The sequence below is a fragment of the Neopsephotus bourkii genome, unplaced genomic scaffold (genome assembly GCF_033783945.1).
Source record: "Neopsephotus bourkii isolate Nb327-2 ecotype Australia unplaced genomic scaffold, CSIRO-AGI_Nbou_v1 NB_121, whole genome shotgun sequence".
In the NCBI taxonomy this organism is placed as follows: Eukaryota; Metazoa; Chordata; class Aves; order Psittaciformes; family Psittacidae; genus Neopsephotus; species Neopsephotus bourkii.
Window position 1 is genome coordinate 998,521 of NW_026900638.1, and position 18,304 is coordinate 1,016,824.

General features: G+C 36.9%; 1 protein-coding gene across 3 annotated transcripts in view; it reads left to right on the plus strand.

Moving 5' to 3' along the window:
• Positions 1-18,304, plus strand: part of CTNNA2 (catenin alpha 2) — a 505,102-nt gene that overhangs the window by 454,607 nt on the left and 32,191 nt on the right. For all 3 annotated transcript variants that reach the window (XM_061365551.1, XM_061365559.1, XM_061365568.1), the window contains 4 exons: positions 3,290-3,441; positions 11,713-11,826; positions 15,308-15,489; positions 18,126-18,231. In XM_061365551.1, coding sequence (XP_061221535.1) covers positions 3,290-3,441; positions 11,713-11,826; positions 15,308-15,489; positions 18,126-18,231 — 554 coding nt within the window. The remainder of the gene's footprint in view (positions 1-3,289; positions 3,442-11,712; positions 11,827-15,307; positions 15,490-18,125; positions 18,232-18,304) is intronic.

Here is an 18,304-nt window from a genome sequence, read left to right on the forward strand (position 1 = left end):
AGTCATTTTAACTTTGTTGTTTTCCAGTTTTTCTCCAGCCATTCAAACTAGATCTTGTTGGCAGTGATCTTACTTTCAATGCCTTTAAAAATTCATCTACAAAAAAGCTTTAAAATCTTTATTTGTTAGAATGACAAAGTAACTTAGAAGTGTTCCTATTAACTTGAGACCTGATTCTGTCAACGTTTATGCAGGTGCCTAATTAATCCATGTAGTTTGACTGAGAGATGTTAATGGATCGCATTTTTCAGTCCGGCGTATGTTAAATATTTTCACCCAAAGTGCTGATTTGCTTCTGAATCTGATATTTGTAGCCAATCTCTGTACATAATAAATTAATCAATCTCTGATGCATTTACAAGTTTCAGCATTTACAAGTTTCAACTCCAGATACAGGTTTTATGCCTTTGCCTGAATTTTACCTGTAGCTTTTTTTGCTACTGGCATAAGAATATCCTTCTTTGTACAGTAAATGACAGATAAGAAAGACTGGAAGTTTTTTGGGTGCAACTGAAGTATTTCTTCATACATCACTGTCATGGAGCTTCTCAAGTGTGGACCAATAGCGTTAACTGGAGAATAATAGAGTTCTTAACTCAATTTCCGAAGTCTTTACTGCATTAAATGGCAACATACGCTTAGAGAAGCTATAAGTAATAGTATCTTGTTAGTTTAAGATGTTTTTTCTTGCTTGTCTAATCAAAAATATTTCCTAGTAATGTAAAAAAGCAATTGGCAAGCAATGAATTCATAATATAGTTTAACAGCAATTTCCATTTCAAAACAGCTAATAATGTTCCACTGTAATAATGTAAATTAAGGACTAAATTATAGCCAGGTCTGCAAGGTCAGAATTATTGAAAGAAGCTTTCACACCCAATGGGCAGACACTGTAGTAATACATGTGGTTGAGAATGAGTGCCTCCTGTACCTCATGTTCACCAAAATGAATATACTGTAACTTTCCATCTCCCCATGGCCTGATGTTTATAAATTTACTATCACTACTTATTGAATGAACGAATTAAGCTATGACTGTTGGCATTTTCAGTGGCGTAGTAGAAGGATTGGGCGCAGCCTTATCAAGTTTGCCATCAACACCAAGCTGTGTGGTGTGTCCCATTCCTGGAAGTGTTCAAGGCCAGGTTGGACAGGTCATGGAGCAACCTCGTCTAGTGGAAGGTGTCCTTGTCTGTGGCAGGGGGTTGGAACTGGGTGAGCATTAAGGTCCCTTCCAACCCAAGCCATTTGGTGATCCTCTGATTTAGATGTATAATTTATACATACATTATTTATATATTTTTCAGTATATATTGGAAGCAGAGAAATGAAATGCAATTTTCAGCTAAAAGAGACATCTTTATCATCTTTTGGGGGAAGAAAATGAGCAGTGATCTCTATCAGGCTGTGAATAATTTTCATGAGGAGTTTGTGGAATCTCCTTCAAGTATTTTAACATGATTCAGATAATAGCTGCTAGATAATAGTATATTATTTGGACTAAATTATGCAATTGGAACATAGAAATGTATCTCTGGGTACAAACACAAAACACAGCTTTTTAAATACTCATGTTTCTTGTATACATGCTACAAAAATCTCGGGTACTTAAAAACCAGGAAAAGTGCTCCAACTAGGGCTTCACTGTGCAGCTTCACAGTATATTCCCTCAAGTCTTTTTTTTTTTTTTTTATATATATTGTAATAATTCTAGATAGACCTTTGCCATTTTTTACAATAGCATCACATTATTAGATATATTACAAGAACCCACTTGACATATCATTCTGGTTTGACAACATGCCACAGGTAATTGTGCCTTGAGATGTTTTTTGTCATGGCTTCCATGTCCACCTTAGAGTAATTTAATCTACATTTCCCTTGTTTCACTTTTAAGAATGTCATGTGTGGCCATGTCAAAAATCTTACGAAGTCAAGCTGTATTATATCTACTGTTTCTCCCGACACACTAGTTAGCTGCTCTGTCAAAGAAAATATTGCAAGAGCTTGACACAACCTATTTTGACAAATCTGTGCTTGTCTGACATCTGGTTATTATTTAGAAGATAATTACATATTAATTGCTTTACGTCATGTTTCATCTTCTTTCTGGGTATTGAAATTAGGCTGAATATGCTATAATTCTTCCTTTTTTATTCCCTATACCTTCATATAAATAGTTATGTGCTTTTTCGTCTTCTAAATCCCTGCAACTTTCACCATTATTGTTTTTTTTGAGGTCTCCAAGATGTTTCATAAATTGCTTTGATTATTTTCTTAAGGACTGTAGGGTAAATTTTAGTATGTTCTGTTAACTTGAAAACATATTTAATAGATACATTTCTTCAGGTTTATGTAGATGTTCTCCAAACTGCCCTTTCCTAATTCAGATCTGTTGCACTTACGGTTAATTATATTAAATATTTGATCACCTCTGCTAGTTAGGACATTCTAAACAGAAATTTAAGGACACTAAATATTGAGGCTCTTTGCCTCCTTTTTTAGTGTCATTTGTGCATTTCTAGCTTTACTTGTTTCATCCCCATGACCCTAAATAATTTTCTTTTATTCTTTATGTTTACTTGTTTTCATTGTATTTTTAATGATTGCTTTTCGATTTTCAGGCTATAGACTTCCTTATGCAATCATATTAGTCTCCTACTACACTTTCAAGTGTTCCCTTAATTAAGATAATTTGATATATGCATTTAATACTCTTTCCGAAACTTGGAGCTCTCTCAAACTTCTTTTCTAATTAAAGTGTTTCCCCTCTGCCTACCAATGTTTTGTTAATGTTTACTTTTTTATATCTCTTGTTGCTGTCGCTTTTCCATGTTTTCTCCAATATAACCCTAGCACTTACTGAGCATTATCTGCATCAGTGATACAGATCTTTTCTTTCATCTGTGTGTGTGAACAAATATATATGTGTGTGTATATGCAGACATACTAAACAAGATTCCTAGCTGTAAATTTTTAAATGTGCTTTACTGATAGCTCAGATATCTTGCAGTCTTAGTAAATCATGCTTTTTAAAGGAAGTTTCAAATTCTTTGTTTTGCAGTTGGAGGAGAAAACATAATGATTGCTATTTTCATGCTGTCAGAAACTATGCCAGAGCTCTGCATGTATAGCCAGTACAAATCTATGTCACGGGCCTTCCTAGGTCTTGAAATTGTAATAACAGTTAGCACCATGTCTACTGGAAAGCATTTATGCCCAAGGACAGGGGAAAAATCCTCCAAAAGAAGGTGTCTGATCTTCCTGCCTTTCATTTTGGTTAATCTAGTTATGCCACGTTTTGCTGAACAAGTTGAAGTTGCCATTGAAGCCTTGAGTGCGAATGTCCCACAGCCATTTGAAGAGAATGAGTTCATAGATGCCTCCCGCTTGGTTTATGATGGAGTTCGTGACATCAGGAAAGCTGTTCTGATGATAAGGGTATGTAAAGCACTGGGGAAAGAAAGTTGGGACTTACAAGAAAGTATCTCATTGGATGAGAGGAATGTGAAAGCTTCTTGGAATCAACATCTTTTCATAAGAAGCCAGACAGGCTTGATATTGAAACAAGCATGAAACAAAACTATGTGCACCAGAAAGGAATTTGTAAGGAAAGAAATGAGGAGATGAACCACAATTAATTTCTTAATTACCTAGGAGAAGATCTGATCACAACTGCCAATAGATGCAAACTTCATTACTGTTTCCATAGTAATAGCAATATTTTGCTCAGATCTTCACGTTTGTGTAAATTTTTGTTGCATTGGGTTTTTTTTCTCCTAATGTATGTGTGCTACCTGGGATGTGAGGTAAGTCTGGTTAAAATCTAGATCAATAAATAAATTATCTTGCTGTTCCAGTGAGCCTCTGCAGGGATGGTTTTGAATGTTTACAGAGGTAACAAATGTCTCATTTCAGTGTCAACTAACCAACTGTTTCATTTTGCTTAGGCATCTTCTAAAACCACCATACAAATAAGTTAATAAAAAACCCTCATAGGAAAACATTATTGTGAGAGTAGCTGTGTCTTGTTCTGCAGTATAGTCTGCAGTCAAAGAATAAAGAATAAAAAATCGAAACTAAACAACAAGAAAATAAAAAAAAAAGCAGTATGAACATATGTGTTGCTTCTAAGTCATGAAAGCTGGTAAGGGACTTTCTACAAGGGCACAAGTGATAGGACAAGAGGCAATGGCTTTAACCTGCCAGAAGAAAGATTGCAATGAGTTCATAAGCAGAAGCTCTTCCCTGTGAGGGTACTGAGGCGTTGGCACAGGGTGCCCAGAGAAGCTGTGGCTGCCCCATCCCTGGCAGTGTTCAAGGCCAGGTTGGACACAGGGGCTTGGAGCAAGCTGCTCTAGTGGAAGGTGCCCCTGCCCGTGGCTGGGGGCTGTAACTAAATGACCTTTAATGTCCCTTCCTACCCAAACCATTATGTGACTCTATATCTTCAGTACTTGAAACTTGTTTGAAACACAAGTCACCCTGAATCTGCCCCAGTGAAAGCCATGAGCAAATAAACCCACAGTGAAAATTACAGAGAAAACTTACAAAGCAAGTAACAGTGCTAAAACAACTCATCCCTTTGAGCAAACAGGTGACATACACTTGTGTTTGTGAGTATATTATGGCCCTGATATAGTAATTCAGGCAGCAGGAGCACTCCAAAATAGCTCCATTTTAGCCATCTGCCACTACATATTAACCTTTACAGAACAAGCTTTTGACAGGCTTAATCTTGTAACTGCAAAACGTAAATTCCATTCCCATACCCAGCGCTAATCTCAAGTAGCCTGAACTGCCTGAGACATCAGTCATGACTGATGGTGGAAGCAAACACCTCCTGTTTCCTACATGTGCAGCATTGGGTGGAACAAAAGATCTGCATGATAAAGAAAACACATTTTTCCTTTCATTATCCATCTCCTTACTCCATAACAGCAGTTTCCAAACTTTTTTAGGATAAGAACCACTTCTAAGTACTTTTTAGTCTTTTATAGTCTCTCATGAGTAATTTAAATTGGTTTTTGAGACAGTTATCAAATGGGATTGCTATAGATGCATGCTTTCCCATCTCCTACACAATTCTGCCTTCTAGCACCTCCCTGTACGTCAGAGTTGTTCTGAAGAGTTTGCCATCAGAGTGTCCATACTGGGTGAGATGTTCCTGATAACCACAAAGCACCATTTTGAATTCTGGAGGCACATTCACCTGTTTCACTGCTGTCTTCCTCTGATGCTAACTACTGGCCTGGAAAGCTGATCAGCATGCAGGCTTCACAGGCTCCTTAGAAGCATCCCAGCTTACTTTTGCCATTGTATCACTACTATTTCCCGCTCCTTGTGTGATGTGAGCTAATGAATTCTGTTTACCCAGATCAGGAGGATGTAGTTTTGTATTCTGACAATTAATTTATTTATGGAGCTAAATGTAGTACTCTTTACCCAGGAAGAGAACCAAAGCACATAAAGGGACTCATTATCCTTGTGAGTTAACTGGGAAAATCCACATATATAAACTTACACAGACCAAAGTTTGCTGAATCAGAACCTTATTTTGGGTAGAAAACAAAATTAATTTCATTTTGAGACACTTCTTAGCATTCCCATCTGAGCATCTCTCATGGAAACGTAATGTATAATTAAAGGGTGAGGGTGTTAAGCTATAAAAGAGTGAGTTTAGACTTCTTTCTAATAATCTATCAAATCTCACGCACCCCTTTAATTCAGATTGTAAAAATTCTTGCTGAATTAATAAAAACAAAGAAAAGGGGGGGGAAATAAAACCTCACTTCCAAACTTTTTAGAGCATCTGGCACAAGCAATTATTTTCAGGCAGTAATTTTTCATGTGAGTGCCATGAAACATTGAATTTATCTGAGATGATTCCCTTATTCCATAGAGGAAATAAAGCCACCTTTTTAAATTAATTTTTGTTGGTATTATTACTTTTAGTAAGCTGAATCAGAGGGGGATATTCTCACTGCTTCTCTTTTCCCTTGAAAAGGGGATATTTTATTGTCCCTTTGGAGGAAAAAGGAGACTCGTTTTTACATTGAGGACTATTATTATGATCTATACAGAAGAAAAAATCTCTTGCACAAGTTAAGATGTATAAGTAATTTAGGAGTATAATTATAAAACCTAAAAATAAGATAGAAAATAATAACTTAGTTCCAACAACTTTTCTATTACTGCATAGGGATCAAATTACACTTTGTTTTTTTCTTAGCTACTTATGATATTCAGTTATTAGAAAACCCCTCTACAGTTAGGAAGAATCACAATGGTACCTTTTCTAATTCTTATGTTTCTCTAAGGCCACTCTTTTTTTCACATGCATCCTTTGCTATTGGTGATTTTGCCATTAGTTGAATCTACATTAGCCTTAGTGTTCCATTGGGTGGGATCAAGGGTGCACTTTTGGAGCCAATTTCCAGTTGTTCCTTCTTGCCATGTTTTAGTTCATGTTGGAGCATACAAACTAGATTCTTTGATCCTGGAAGAAGTGGTCTAGTAACATCTTAAATGTTCCACTTATATCATTAAGGGCCTTTTAGTCCATGGGAGAAGACTACAGCAAAGGGAATAAAATGAAATAAGAGTAGTACAAATGTGGAGTCCTCAGCCCCAACTTTTTGCATCTATATATAGTCTTCAATGAATGTAGGCTTAGCCATGATCACCCATGTGGTAGCCACTGTGGTGGTAACCAAAGTGCTGCTACATCTCAGATTCTCTGTAAACTACACTTGGTATAAAATCCCATCATCTTTAACAAATGACTTATCTCCAAAGGGTGTTTCGAAGTTCATTGTCTACATTGACTGCTTGTTGTTCTCAGGTTGAATTTAAAGTGTTAAATTTTAATGTAAGTCATTAAACAGCTGAAGACCTGCTGTGAGGGAGGTTCTCTGACTTTGCCATTCAGATGCTGCTCACAGCACCTGAGTCACTCAGGCTGCAACTGCCTTTGTACAAAAACAGACATACAGAATAGCATGGAGTTGAATAGAAAAGCGCATTATAAAGGATTTTTTTCTCCTTAACATTTAGAATTAGAGGTTGTTTTTATGGTAAAAAATAGGAAAATGCCTTTTCAGGTTTTTTTTCATTACAATGTTATCTTGACCTGGTGTTTATAATGTTGAAATTCTTAAATTTTTTAAGTTCATACAGCACTATATCATAGTGGAGTTTCTATTGTCACCAAATATATCTGAATTAGTAAAATATTAAAAAAATAGTATTTATAATCCACATATATGTGCCATTTTATGACTTGTGCATCCATAATTCACATTTTATACTGCAATTTCAAAATTATATCAATGGGAGATTGTCCACAGCAAGATCTTCAGCAGCCAGAAAGATATTTTAAGCAGAAAAATTAAAATATTCCAATGACTGAAGTCTGAAAGTCACCAAATTCATATTAAAGTATGCATCTTTCAAGAGAAAGCCTATTTTTACTGGGTAATTTATCTGAGATTGTGCAAGATTCTTCTTTACTGGGAGAATTCATCTGAATTAGGTGAATGAATCAAAGATCCTCTATGTTCACTAGAGATAGTGTATTTGAAAAACAATAGTCCCTTAGAACCTGTGCTACAAACAGATTAAATTATGAAAATGGTTCATTTTTCTACTAACTCAATGGGTTTGTAAAAACTATTAGTTTTGAAAACTATTGTAGCTCCTCCAGCCACTGGTGGTTGTCAGAGTTTTGTTTGGAAGCTGTCTTCAATCTCAAATCCACGTGTCCTATGTCTGTATGACCATAGATTTAGGTGTTTGCAAGACCAATTTCGTCCTTTGGTCTTCCAACTCGTATAAATTAAGTTCCAGGCTTTGTTGTCTTGGAAACTAGGTTTTAAATACCATGGTCCTTTCTTATACCTTGGTGTCTAAATAAATAGGAGACCCTATTAAATACGGGCTGCACCTGTAAGAGATCAAATAAAATGAATGGTGCAAGAGTGAAAAGCGTGCAAGGGGTTTGAAATGGAAGCATAGAGATAACTACTGTCCTGCATCTTAGTGAAAACTGTAACTATTTTGGGGAGAAAATGAGGGTGTTAAGTTCACTGCACATGAAAACCTTAAGAGAATGAATCTGAATTAATTGGTTTTGAATTAGATCTCACATGTACAAAGGGGGAACACTGAAATTTCCTGTGCTTGTAGTATATTATTAACAGTTGCTTTAACTTGTCATTTTGGTTTGTGCTACATTTTCTCCAAGTTCAACATCTATACACATTAAGTTTCAGTATTTTAAAGACCACACAAATTTTGAGGTTATGAATGTCACGCAGCAACAGCAATGCTTTTTTCCTGAACCTTTTTTAAGAATAAATCCCTGAAACATTGAATTTTCAGAATATTTTAGCTTTTTTAGAGGCATCCTCATGTCCTTACCAGTTACAGTGTTGAGATGTAATACTTCGAGAAATACGCCTTTACTCCAACTCTTGCCTATGAAAGCCTGGGAAAGGGCTGCACATTATCTTTTACAGTCTTATTTTAAAGAAATAAAAAGAAACTAAGAAGAGTATACATGGTAGGGAAGCATACTGGTTTTACAATGACCAGCTAGTTGAATGGACTTGAAGAATGGGGAAAAAACAGCTGGAAGAAAGGGCTGAAACTCTCCACTCTGTTCTTATTCTTCACAATAAAGCCTGGACAGATGAAAAGCTGAGCCCTATGAGAGGAAATGTTTTCTTTTCTCAGGGAGTTGTATGTTTCTCTTAGTGGCTGGTTTGCTTATGGCATATTTTAAAGTCACATCCTGAGCTCAGGCAGCTGAGCAGATAGAATAAATTGATTAAAGGCGGTTGGAAATCAAGACCATTGGACATGAGAATGATGGGCACCAATATTTTGTTGGGTTTTTTTTGTTTGTTTTTTTCCTGTGGCAGTAGAGAAAAGATAAATTATTTTTTTCACTTAATCTCCTGTCTATCCTGCTATGCACACTATTTGTACATGTATCTCTTCTGAGATGCAGCCTCACTTTCATTACCATACTGTCATACTTGGTTATTTCTTCCTCCAGTGCTCAGCATCAAATTCATACTCTTTAAGCCAAATGAAGATGGCTGTGTTTTACTCTCCCCATCATGTGCACTTCAGCAAGTAACTAGCAAAGCAGTCGATTTCCCTTTACAGTGGCATGCACTTCATATTGGAAACTGGACTGTAATATAAATATAGCCAAAAGACTTATTTGCATAATGTTAGAGGGTTTGGACCAGTTCCTAGTGACTGAGCATCTTCAAGACAGAGCTGTAATGACAACTGCAATGATTAGCACCTGTGCTAGCAAACTTGATGTTGCCTCCAAGCATGAAATGCCAGCATGGATGATTTCTTCTGCAATGGTTGGCCCTCTAGGTTAACACCGAGGCAGATGGTTATCCACTAAGGTGAGGATTTCTCTTCACAGCTGTTGTCATTCTCTTTCCTATTACCACTATCCAGAATTGCACCTATAAAAGTTACTTGTGGCTAGATTGTTGTACTAGATGCTGTTTAAGAGCAAAATGGAAAGTAAACTTCCTTCTAAAGACTATTTCTGGTTTCGCACTACCTATATTAAATATAGTGCTAAATAGTGATTTAAGGTAGGCTGTCTCTCTGAGTATATATATATCTATAAGGAATTATTTTTTTTCTCCTGATTTTTTGTTAGAAGGTAAAAAAATAAATAAATGGATCAATCAATTACCTTTTTCTTCCTTCCTCCAACATTTTAAACAACCTGAAGCCAGCATACCTGTAACTAGATCTGATCAATCTGCCCCTCAATCACAGTATCACAGTATGTTAGAGATTGGAAGGGACCTCAAAAGATCATCTAGTCCAATCCCCCTGCCAGAGCAGGAACACCTAGATAAGGTTACACAGGAACGTGTCCAGGCGGGTTTTGAATGTCTCCAAAGAAGGAGACTCCACAACCTCCCTGGGCAGCCTGTTCCAGTGTTCTGTCACCCTCACTGAGAAGAAGTTTCTTCTCAGGTTTAAGTGGAACCTCTTGTGTTTGTACCCATTGCCCCTTGTCCTATCATTGTTTGCCACTGTGAAGAGCCTGTCTCCATCCTCGTGACACTCCCCCTTTATATATTTATATACACTAATAAGGTCACCCCTCAATCTCCTCCAAACTATAGAGACCCAGCTCCCTCAGTCTTTCCTCATAAGGGAGATGCTCCACTCCCTTAACCATCTTCGTTGCCCTGAGCTGGACTCTCTCCAGCAGGTCCCTGTCCTTCTTGAACTGAGGGGCCCAGAACTGGACACAATATTCCAGATGAGGTCTCACCAGGGCGGAGTAGAGGGGAAGGAGGACCTCTCTCGACCTACTAACCACCCCCCTTCTAATACACCCCAGGATGCCATTGACCTTCTTGGCCACAAGGGCACAGTGTCGGCTCATGGTCACCCTGTCGTCCACCAGGACCCCCAGGTCCCTCTCCCCTACACTGCTCTCTAACAGGTCATTCTCCAATCTGTACTGGAACCTGGGGTTGTTCCTGCCCAGATGCAGGACTCTACACTTTCCCTTGTTATATCTCATCAACTTACTCCCTGCCCAACTCTCCAGCCTGTCCAGGTCTCGCTGAATGGCAGCACAGCCTTCTGGCGTGTCGGCCACTCCTCCCAGCTTAGTGTCATCAGCAAACTTGCTGATAGTACACTCAATTCCCTCATCTAAACCATTGATGAATATATTAAATAATGCTGGTCCCAGTACCGACCCTTGAGGAACTCCACTAGATACAGGCCTCCAACTAGACTCCGCCCCATAGACTACAACCCTCTGGCTTCTCTCCTTCAGCCAGTTCACAGTCCACCTCACTCCCCGATCATCCAGACCACACTTCCTCAATTTTGCTGCGAGGATGCTGTGGGAGACTGTGTCAAATGCTTTGCTGAAGTCAAGGTAGACCACAACCACCACTCTGCCATCATCCATCCACCGTGTTATTTCCTCATAAAAGGCTACGAGATTGGTCAAGCATGACTTCCCCTTGGTGAAGCCATGTTGACTGCCCCTCATAACCCTCTTAGCCTTGATATGCCTTAAGATGGCCCCAAGGATAAGAAAACGTCGCTTCAGTTTAGGGGATAAGGCTAATTCCAAAGTTTTGTATCTGAAAAGAGCCATGTGAACCTACATGATAAAGCAAATTATAAACTTTACATTTGTTTCATAATTTATATTTTCTCTCAAGGGGAAATATCTTATTTGCTTTGATAACTCTTTATTCCAGGATGTTAGTTATTTCTTTTCTAGGTACTTGCTTTCTCTTTTGAAGATTACATGGAGATTCCAGTAACAGTATGAGTGTCCATTTGTATATGAAATAACATTATTTTTAAATACTGCATTCTGGTTGTTAATGTTTCCAAAGGATATTTGTTCCTGGAACTGCATTCATCATGTTAACAGAGTTAAGGGAAGTTGCAGCAAGGTAATGATAAATGTCATTTGTAAAGAAAACTAGAATTGAAACAATTTTTAAGACAATTCAATTTCAGTTGTTAAGTGCTGGGGCAGACAAGTTAATTTAAGAGGAAAGAGAAACAGCATTTCCTGGGCAGGTAGTCAATGAAATAAGAGCTTACTGTACATAGGACTTTGTATCCTTTATAAGTTTGTCATCTCCTCTCTTGTGCTTACTCTTGCTGTTTCCCTCCCTCTAGACCCCTGAAGAGCTAGAGGATGATTCAGACTTTGAGCAGGAAGATTATGATGTTCGCAGCAGAACAAGTGTTCAGACTGAAGATGACCAGCTTATTGCTGGCCAGAGTGCAAGGGTGAGTATAGAACACACTCACTGAATTAAGTGTCTGAATAGCTGCAAATAAAAAGCTATGCCTCTGAAAGCAACACAGTGATTTCAGATCTTCAGGGTCACTTAAAAAAGGACAGGAGTAAGATGACCTAACTGTTTAAAAGTTTTTCATGTCTCACCTATTTGAAAAGCAGTAACTTTATTGAATGATCTTCCTCAGGCTTATGTGATGCCTTGTATCAGCTGTTTACTCCAGCTAGTGCTGTAAGAGAAGGTCTTGCAGGTTTGGAAAGTGCTGAAACCATGGGAGTAGTCAGCAAATTAAAACAAAAAAGCAAAACCTATCAGGGCACCATGTGCTGTATCCAGAGAAATCTTACATTAGTCATGTTTCCCAGTGTGCAAACCTGTCAAGAAGATCTGTTTAAGCTACCGAGTAGTCCCTGTAATTTAATTGTAATTGAAGACATTTGTTACTGAGTCAATGTAATTTTACCAGGGTAATTACATCATGATAAACTCCAGTCACTGTGATTTGCGACCTCAGCTTCTGCATGGGGATTGGAAATTAAGCTGATGAGTGCTTCAGGGATCACAGGTGCTAGAGAAGTGAAGTTTGTTAATGCTCAGGATTATGCCACCCTCTGATGAATGCTTGGCTTTTGTTAAATAGGCTTTTAGTAAAGAAGAAAACCCAAACAAAACCCACATCAGGATAGAATCTGGGGGGTAAACAACATCATGAAAATATATTTGACTGGAAAGAGAATTTAAAGAAAAGCCTTAAGATTTTCCATTATGGAACCAGTAAGCAACTGGGAATGATTTTCATGGGTGTTTTGCACAGGTCTGCAATTTCTTTGGATAAGTGTTAAAAGTGAAGTAGTAGACTAAATGAGAACCATCCTACACACACACACTCAAACACTGTAGCAAAAGGCGGTAACTGGAAAGGTGACTTCTGGAAGATGATTTGTAGAGCTGAGAATCTGAACACCAAAAGGCAATGATGCTTTGAATGGTCAGTTAAGAGGGGCAGGAAAGAGAATGTTTTATCTACTGTGAAAGACCCACAGTATATTAGGGCTTGACACAAATATTTTACAACCTGAAAAGAAACAGTAGAGTGATGCAAATCTAAATGAAGCTTACTTACAGGTATCAGAATAATGTGAGACTTAGCTACAGTAGAACGGGCAGAGGTTTCTTTTTGTCTTAATTTCCCTGAATACTCAATATACATGGTAAATAAACCATTCTGTGAGTCAGAAAAGCTGGGTTTCTATCACTTCATCCCCAGGGCAAAACAAATTTGTCTTTGCATATCAAGGGCATATCATATATATCACTACTCAGGTTGGACAGAGCCTTGAGTGACGTGGTTTAGTGTGAGGTGTCCCTGCCCATGGTAGGCAGCAGGGTTGGAGCTAGATGATCTAAAAGTCCTTTCCAACCCTAAGTATTCTATGATTCTATGAAGAGCAGGTGGATTGTAGGTCCAACCCCAGAGATCTGGGTGAACTGGCACTGAAAACCATGCAGTCAGGGGAATTGCAGAATGAAACCTGCATCTCTTACCCTGAGAACAATGACAGAACTGGGTCCTGGATGTAGTTGACTATATTTGGGGAATTTTATATTTTAGAGAGCAAAAAGTCCAGTTTTATATATTCAAGGAATTGACTAATAAAGTAAGTCTCAAGTACCAAAAAATCGAGGTACAATATAGTTATTTCACAGTCTTTTTTATTGTTTTTGTTTCATTACATCTAGGATTGGGTAGCATAACATCCTTTCTTGATCTGAAAACCAAGTAAGGACTGCAGTAATATTTTTACTAAGAATCTAGTTCACCTAGGGACTTAGGAGTCTTAAATTCTATTACATTTATTGTGGTTATTATCACTGCTGCACTTAAAACCTTCTGCTTTGATCAGCCACACACTGTATAAACAGAATATATTATAAAGACAGTCCCATTCCTGAAGAATGTAGAACGCAATATGTCACAAGAAGCAGCAAATAATGAAAACCTAAAAAGAAAACCTGGTAAGCAGAAGCTGCCCATTCCACAGTCTTGAGTGACTCACTGAAATGAGTCTGCTAAGCAAAACAGCATCTTGTTTGAACCTTTTCTGTATTAAAAAGAAAAAAAAAAAATTTATTTGTGGAATATAATGGATTTTTTTAATATGCTTAGTCCATAAGGCTATCAGTATTTCAGTAGAAAGACTTGTGTTGGTCTTAAATAGAAATAAAACTTGAATATATGAACTGCATTTGCTGCAGGATGTAACTTCTTTGAAAACACATCAGTGGCTGGAATAGAAATGTTAAAACACTGTGTATGAGTTTAAAGGAAGTGCGGGTAAATTTTCCCACAGAAAGACACCACATGTAAGACATGCGGATTTGCTTTCCAAATTTTACTACTCCTATCATATTCTCTTAAATTTCAGTTATTTCTTGTGTTCTATTTTTTATATGTATTTTCTGTATTTATTTATTAGATTTACATGGCATTTTTCCTGTGAAAAGACTAATATGCTAACATTTAAAACTGTTGAGTTACATTGATAAGGCCTAATTAAAGCTCGTGTTGAATTTTAATTTGATTAACTTGCAAATTTCTCATTTTCTGATCTCCTGTTTATAGCCCTTTCTTCATTCCGGGTTTGGAAAAGGTCAATTATGAATTTTTAAAAGCCAAGAGCGTTTTAAGAATATGTAGAAGAAGACTTCAGCTGATTGAAAGTGACATAAACAAGAAAAAATGTAATGACACTTAAACATGTGTCACACCCCATTAAATGCATAATGTGGGCCTCAGAACCCCTAAAGCCAAATAGGAGTTCAACTTGGAAATGATTATTGGAAGTGTCCATATGATCTTCAAAAGTAATTATTATAGTTTTGTAGGGTTTTCTTTTGTCTTTTTCAGGGGGTTGGGGAAATTTCTGCTTTGTTGATAATATCAAAGCAGATTAGGATCAACCTGTGTAGTGCTTTTTTGCATATCCTCCAAGAGACAAATAGACCATAAACATTATTGAAAGGTACATTCATTGCAATCCACTTCAAATGCATTATATTACATGTCATAGATTATTTTAGTGTTGGGTTATGCAGACAACCTCTTTCTGACTGAGATCGAGACTGGGGAGACACTGGCAATTTTGTCTGCCTTTCTCATAGATGTTGTTATTTTGTTTTTTCTAAAAGTTAAAATTGAATAGGAATTGTCTTTAATCTTCCTGTATTGGTTGATGAATAATCTGTATATCATGGCATCACATATATAGCTTTTTAATTCTTTAAGGTACAAAAAGAGCTATAAGCACCCTGTGAATCTGGATTTGCCTGTCCTAACAGAAATTAAGTTTCCATCGGATTTTCCTTGACATCTTCAACTGAGAGAAACTAGAATACCATTCAGTCCACTGGAAATGTACATTTTCTAACTTTCATTTTATCATTTCTGTCTTCTTCGACTTTTTCTCCAGGCTATCATGGCTCAGCTTCCCCAGGAGGAGAAGGCTAAGATTGCCGAGCAGGTGGAGATATTCCACCAAGAAAAGAGCAAACTGGATGCTGAGGTGGCCAAGTGGGATGACAGTGGTAATGACATCATTGTGCTGGCAAAGCAGATGTGCATGATTATGATGGAAATGACAGACTTTACTAGGTAAGGACAAAACAACCTGTGCTGAGAACTTCCTCAGGCATCCCACACCTTTGCTTTCTGTTGCAATTTATTGCTATTAAGATGTGTTTTGGGGAATGCAAAGCCAGGTAACACTCATCATACATAACAGGGTAGGCTCTACAGTTCTCTACACATAACTGCTCTGGATACTTCTCCAAAAGGGATTAATCACATAAAGTTTTTTTCTCTAGGCTCTACAGTTCTCTACACATAACTGCTCTGGATACTTCTCCAAAAGGGATTAATCACATAAAGTTTTTCTCTTATTTGCATACCTGTTTTGTTTGCAAATCATTTTGAATTTCAGCAGCAAAGATAGTCTGTAACCTTACAGACACTCAGCTGGCATTTCTTTTAGTGTGGGCCTCTCTGAACTTTCAACATTTCAATACAATTTGCGTCAATCAAAAATAATGGCAAAACTATTTATATAAATCTGAATGCTGAACTCCTTAAAAAAAAATCCCAAATGAAATGAAACTGTTTTGATCTAATACCTTATTGGAGCCTGACAGCAATGTTTTTTGGTTTTTTTTTTTGCTTTCATTTCTTCTTTCTATTGATGTCTTGTTCTTCCCTAATTGCAAAGCATCAAAAGGCCATTCATTAGTGATCTCATTTAAACAGAAGAATTATGTTTATATATAGTCATATTGTCTTTCTCACTGGGGAGAAAATGTTACAAGATTCTTTGAATTGCAGATCACCATAATAAATTAACATTTTTTCAGTGATTATTTTTAAAGGGGAGTTCAAAAGTTTAAATGGTACTTACCAAAATGTGATTAGACAAAACTGGACAAAAATCTTCATGTTTTCCTTCAGAATTAAAATAAAACATCCATTTATTCATCTCATTGGGGTGCTCAAAGACATTTCTTAATCTCCAGCTCATCACATGCCCTGTGGCTGGAGGAACCTTCAACCCATTTCAGAGGGAGACAGTCTCTGCATTAATACAGTGTTTGCACATACCTGCTAGAGAGAGAGAGAGAGAGAGATGAATAGATAGATAGAGAGGTAGGTAAATGGATGGATGGATGGATGTGGGGGTGTTTAAATACCATTAATTTGCAAATAGCTCTATTATTTGCACTTCTATAGTTAGTTAATTGGTGATAGGCAACAGCACACATTTTTATCCATTTTAAATTTAATAAGTATTTAGAAAGTTTGCTTACATTAATAGATTGTTACGATACTTTTTTCTAAGTAATTAATCTCTCAGCCTATTTGTTTTTCCCTCAGTTTGTGCTTTTACAACTAATTTTTTTGCAGTAGACTCACCACTCCTGTATAGTAAATAACAGTGTAGAACCTCTTGTAAAAGGTGATATTTTAGATGAATCTTAACTGCTTTCATAGTTGTATTTTCCTTGGGTCACTGATCTTCTGCCCAAAACCAGAGTGAAAAACTGTCCAAACAGAGCCATCATTTCATGGAAGGAAAATATAACATTCTAAAGCAGCAGCCCAGATATGAACAATTTTTTGCAATTTTGGATAATCTCTGATACATTGAACATCAAATTGAAAGTTTTGTAATTACATTTCCTACCATCAAAAGAACAGAACTAATAGGAGAATGAGTGAAAACTAGTCACATTTGAAGTAAATTAAAGAAAAATAAATCAAAGAGCACCGCTGTCTACATCAGATTCAATAAAAGCTTGTTTAATATATTCCATTGAAACAGAACAAAGCCTTTCACACCTTTTTTGGTTGTCTGTAACCTCAGCACTGTTAAAATAGAATAATTTTTCAAATGCAAAGAGTTTGTGACAGTAAGATCTGCTGATGTGATTAATGTAGAAGCATCCGAGGTCACTAGGAAGGATTTTTCCTACAATTTAAGTTCAACAGAAGTGGGATACTTCTTGTATTTCAGTAGCCATTTAAGGTGTCTTAAGCTGCCCTTCTCGATCCAGTATAAGAAAAGAATAAGGAAAATCAATTCACTTCCAACTAAGCCATTCTCAGGAGCAGTAGCAAATATATTATTACAAACAGGATTAAAGTTTTGAGTCTGAAACAAATTTCTGTCTGCAGTGACTTTTTACTATTTGTCTAGATAAATGTTGGTAACTTTAATGACTAAAATCAGAATTTTGTACATCATCATTAAAGCATAGTGAAAAATCTATTGTAAAGCTAATTATAAATGGTTTAAGTGCAACATAATGCTTCACATATCTTCTTTTTCTGACAAAAAATTGACTAAAAAGTTTTCCTAAAATGTGCCATACTTGCTGTAGACATGACGGGCTTAACATTTAGCACTGGCTTGGGAATAAGATGATTTTGAAATAGTTGTGTATTCCAGAAAGAATTTTGGCTTAATGAGCACTTAAAAATGCATCTACTATTAAGTATGGCTCATGTGCTTGAAGGTGCCATCAGATTAAATTGCTAGTGAGGCATTTTGTAGGAGGGAGGAAATATATCAGACCAATTTCTTAATCAAGCTATTCTGTAAAGTAGTTAAAAGGTGAAATTGTAATAAATTAAGGAGCCATTTATGTTACTATTTTAAAATCAAACACTAAACAGGGTCACTAAAACTGTTGCCTTTCATGATTTATTTAGATTGTGCATAATTGTATTGCATTTCACAGAGGTAAAGGCCCCCTGAAGAATACATCAGATGTCATTAATGCAGCCAAGAAGATTGCAGAGGCTGGATCAAGGATGGACAAATTGGCACGGGCTGTAGCTGATCAGGTAATAACAAAAATGAGCAGATATATAATGTGACCTCTATCAATGAGTTGCCTTTTGCAGGAAAAGGTTATCT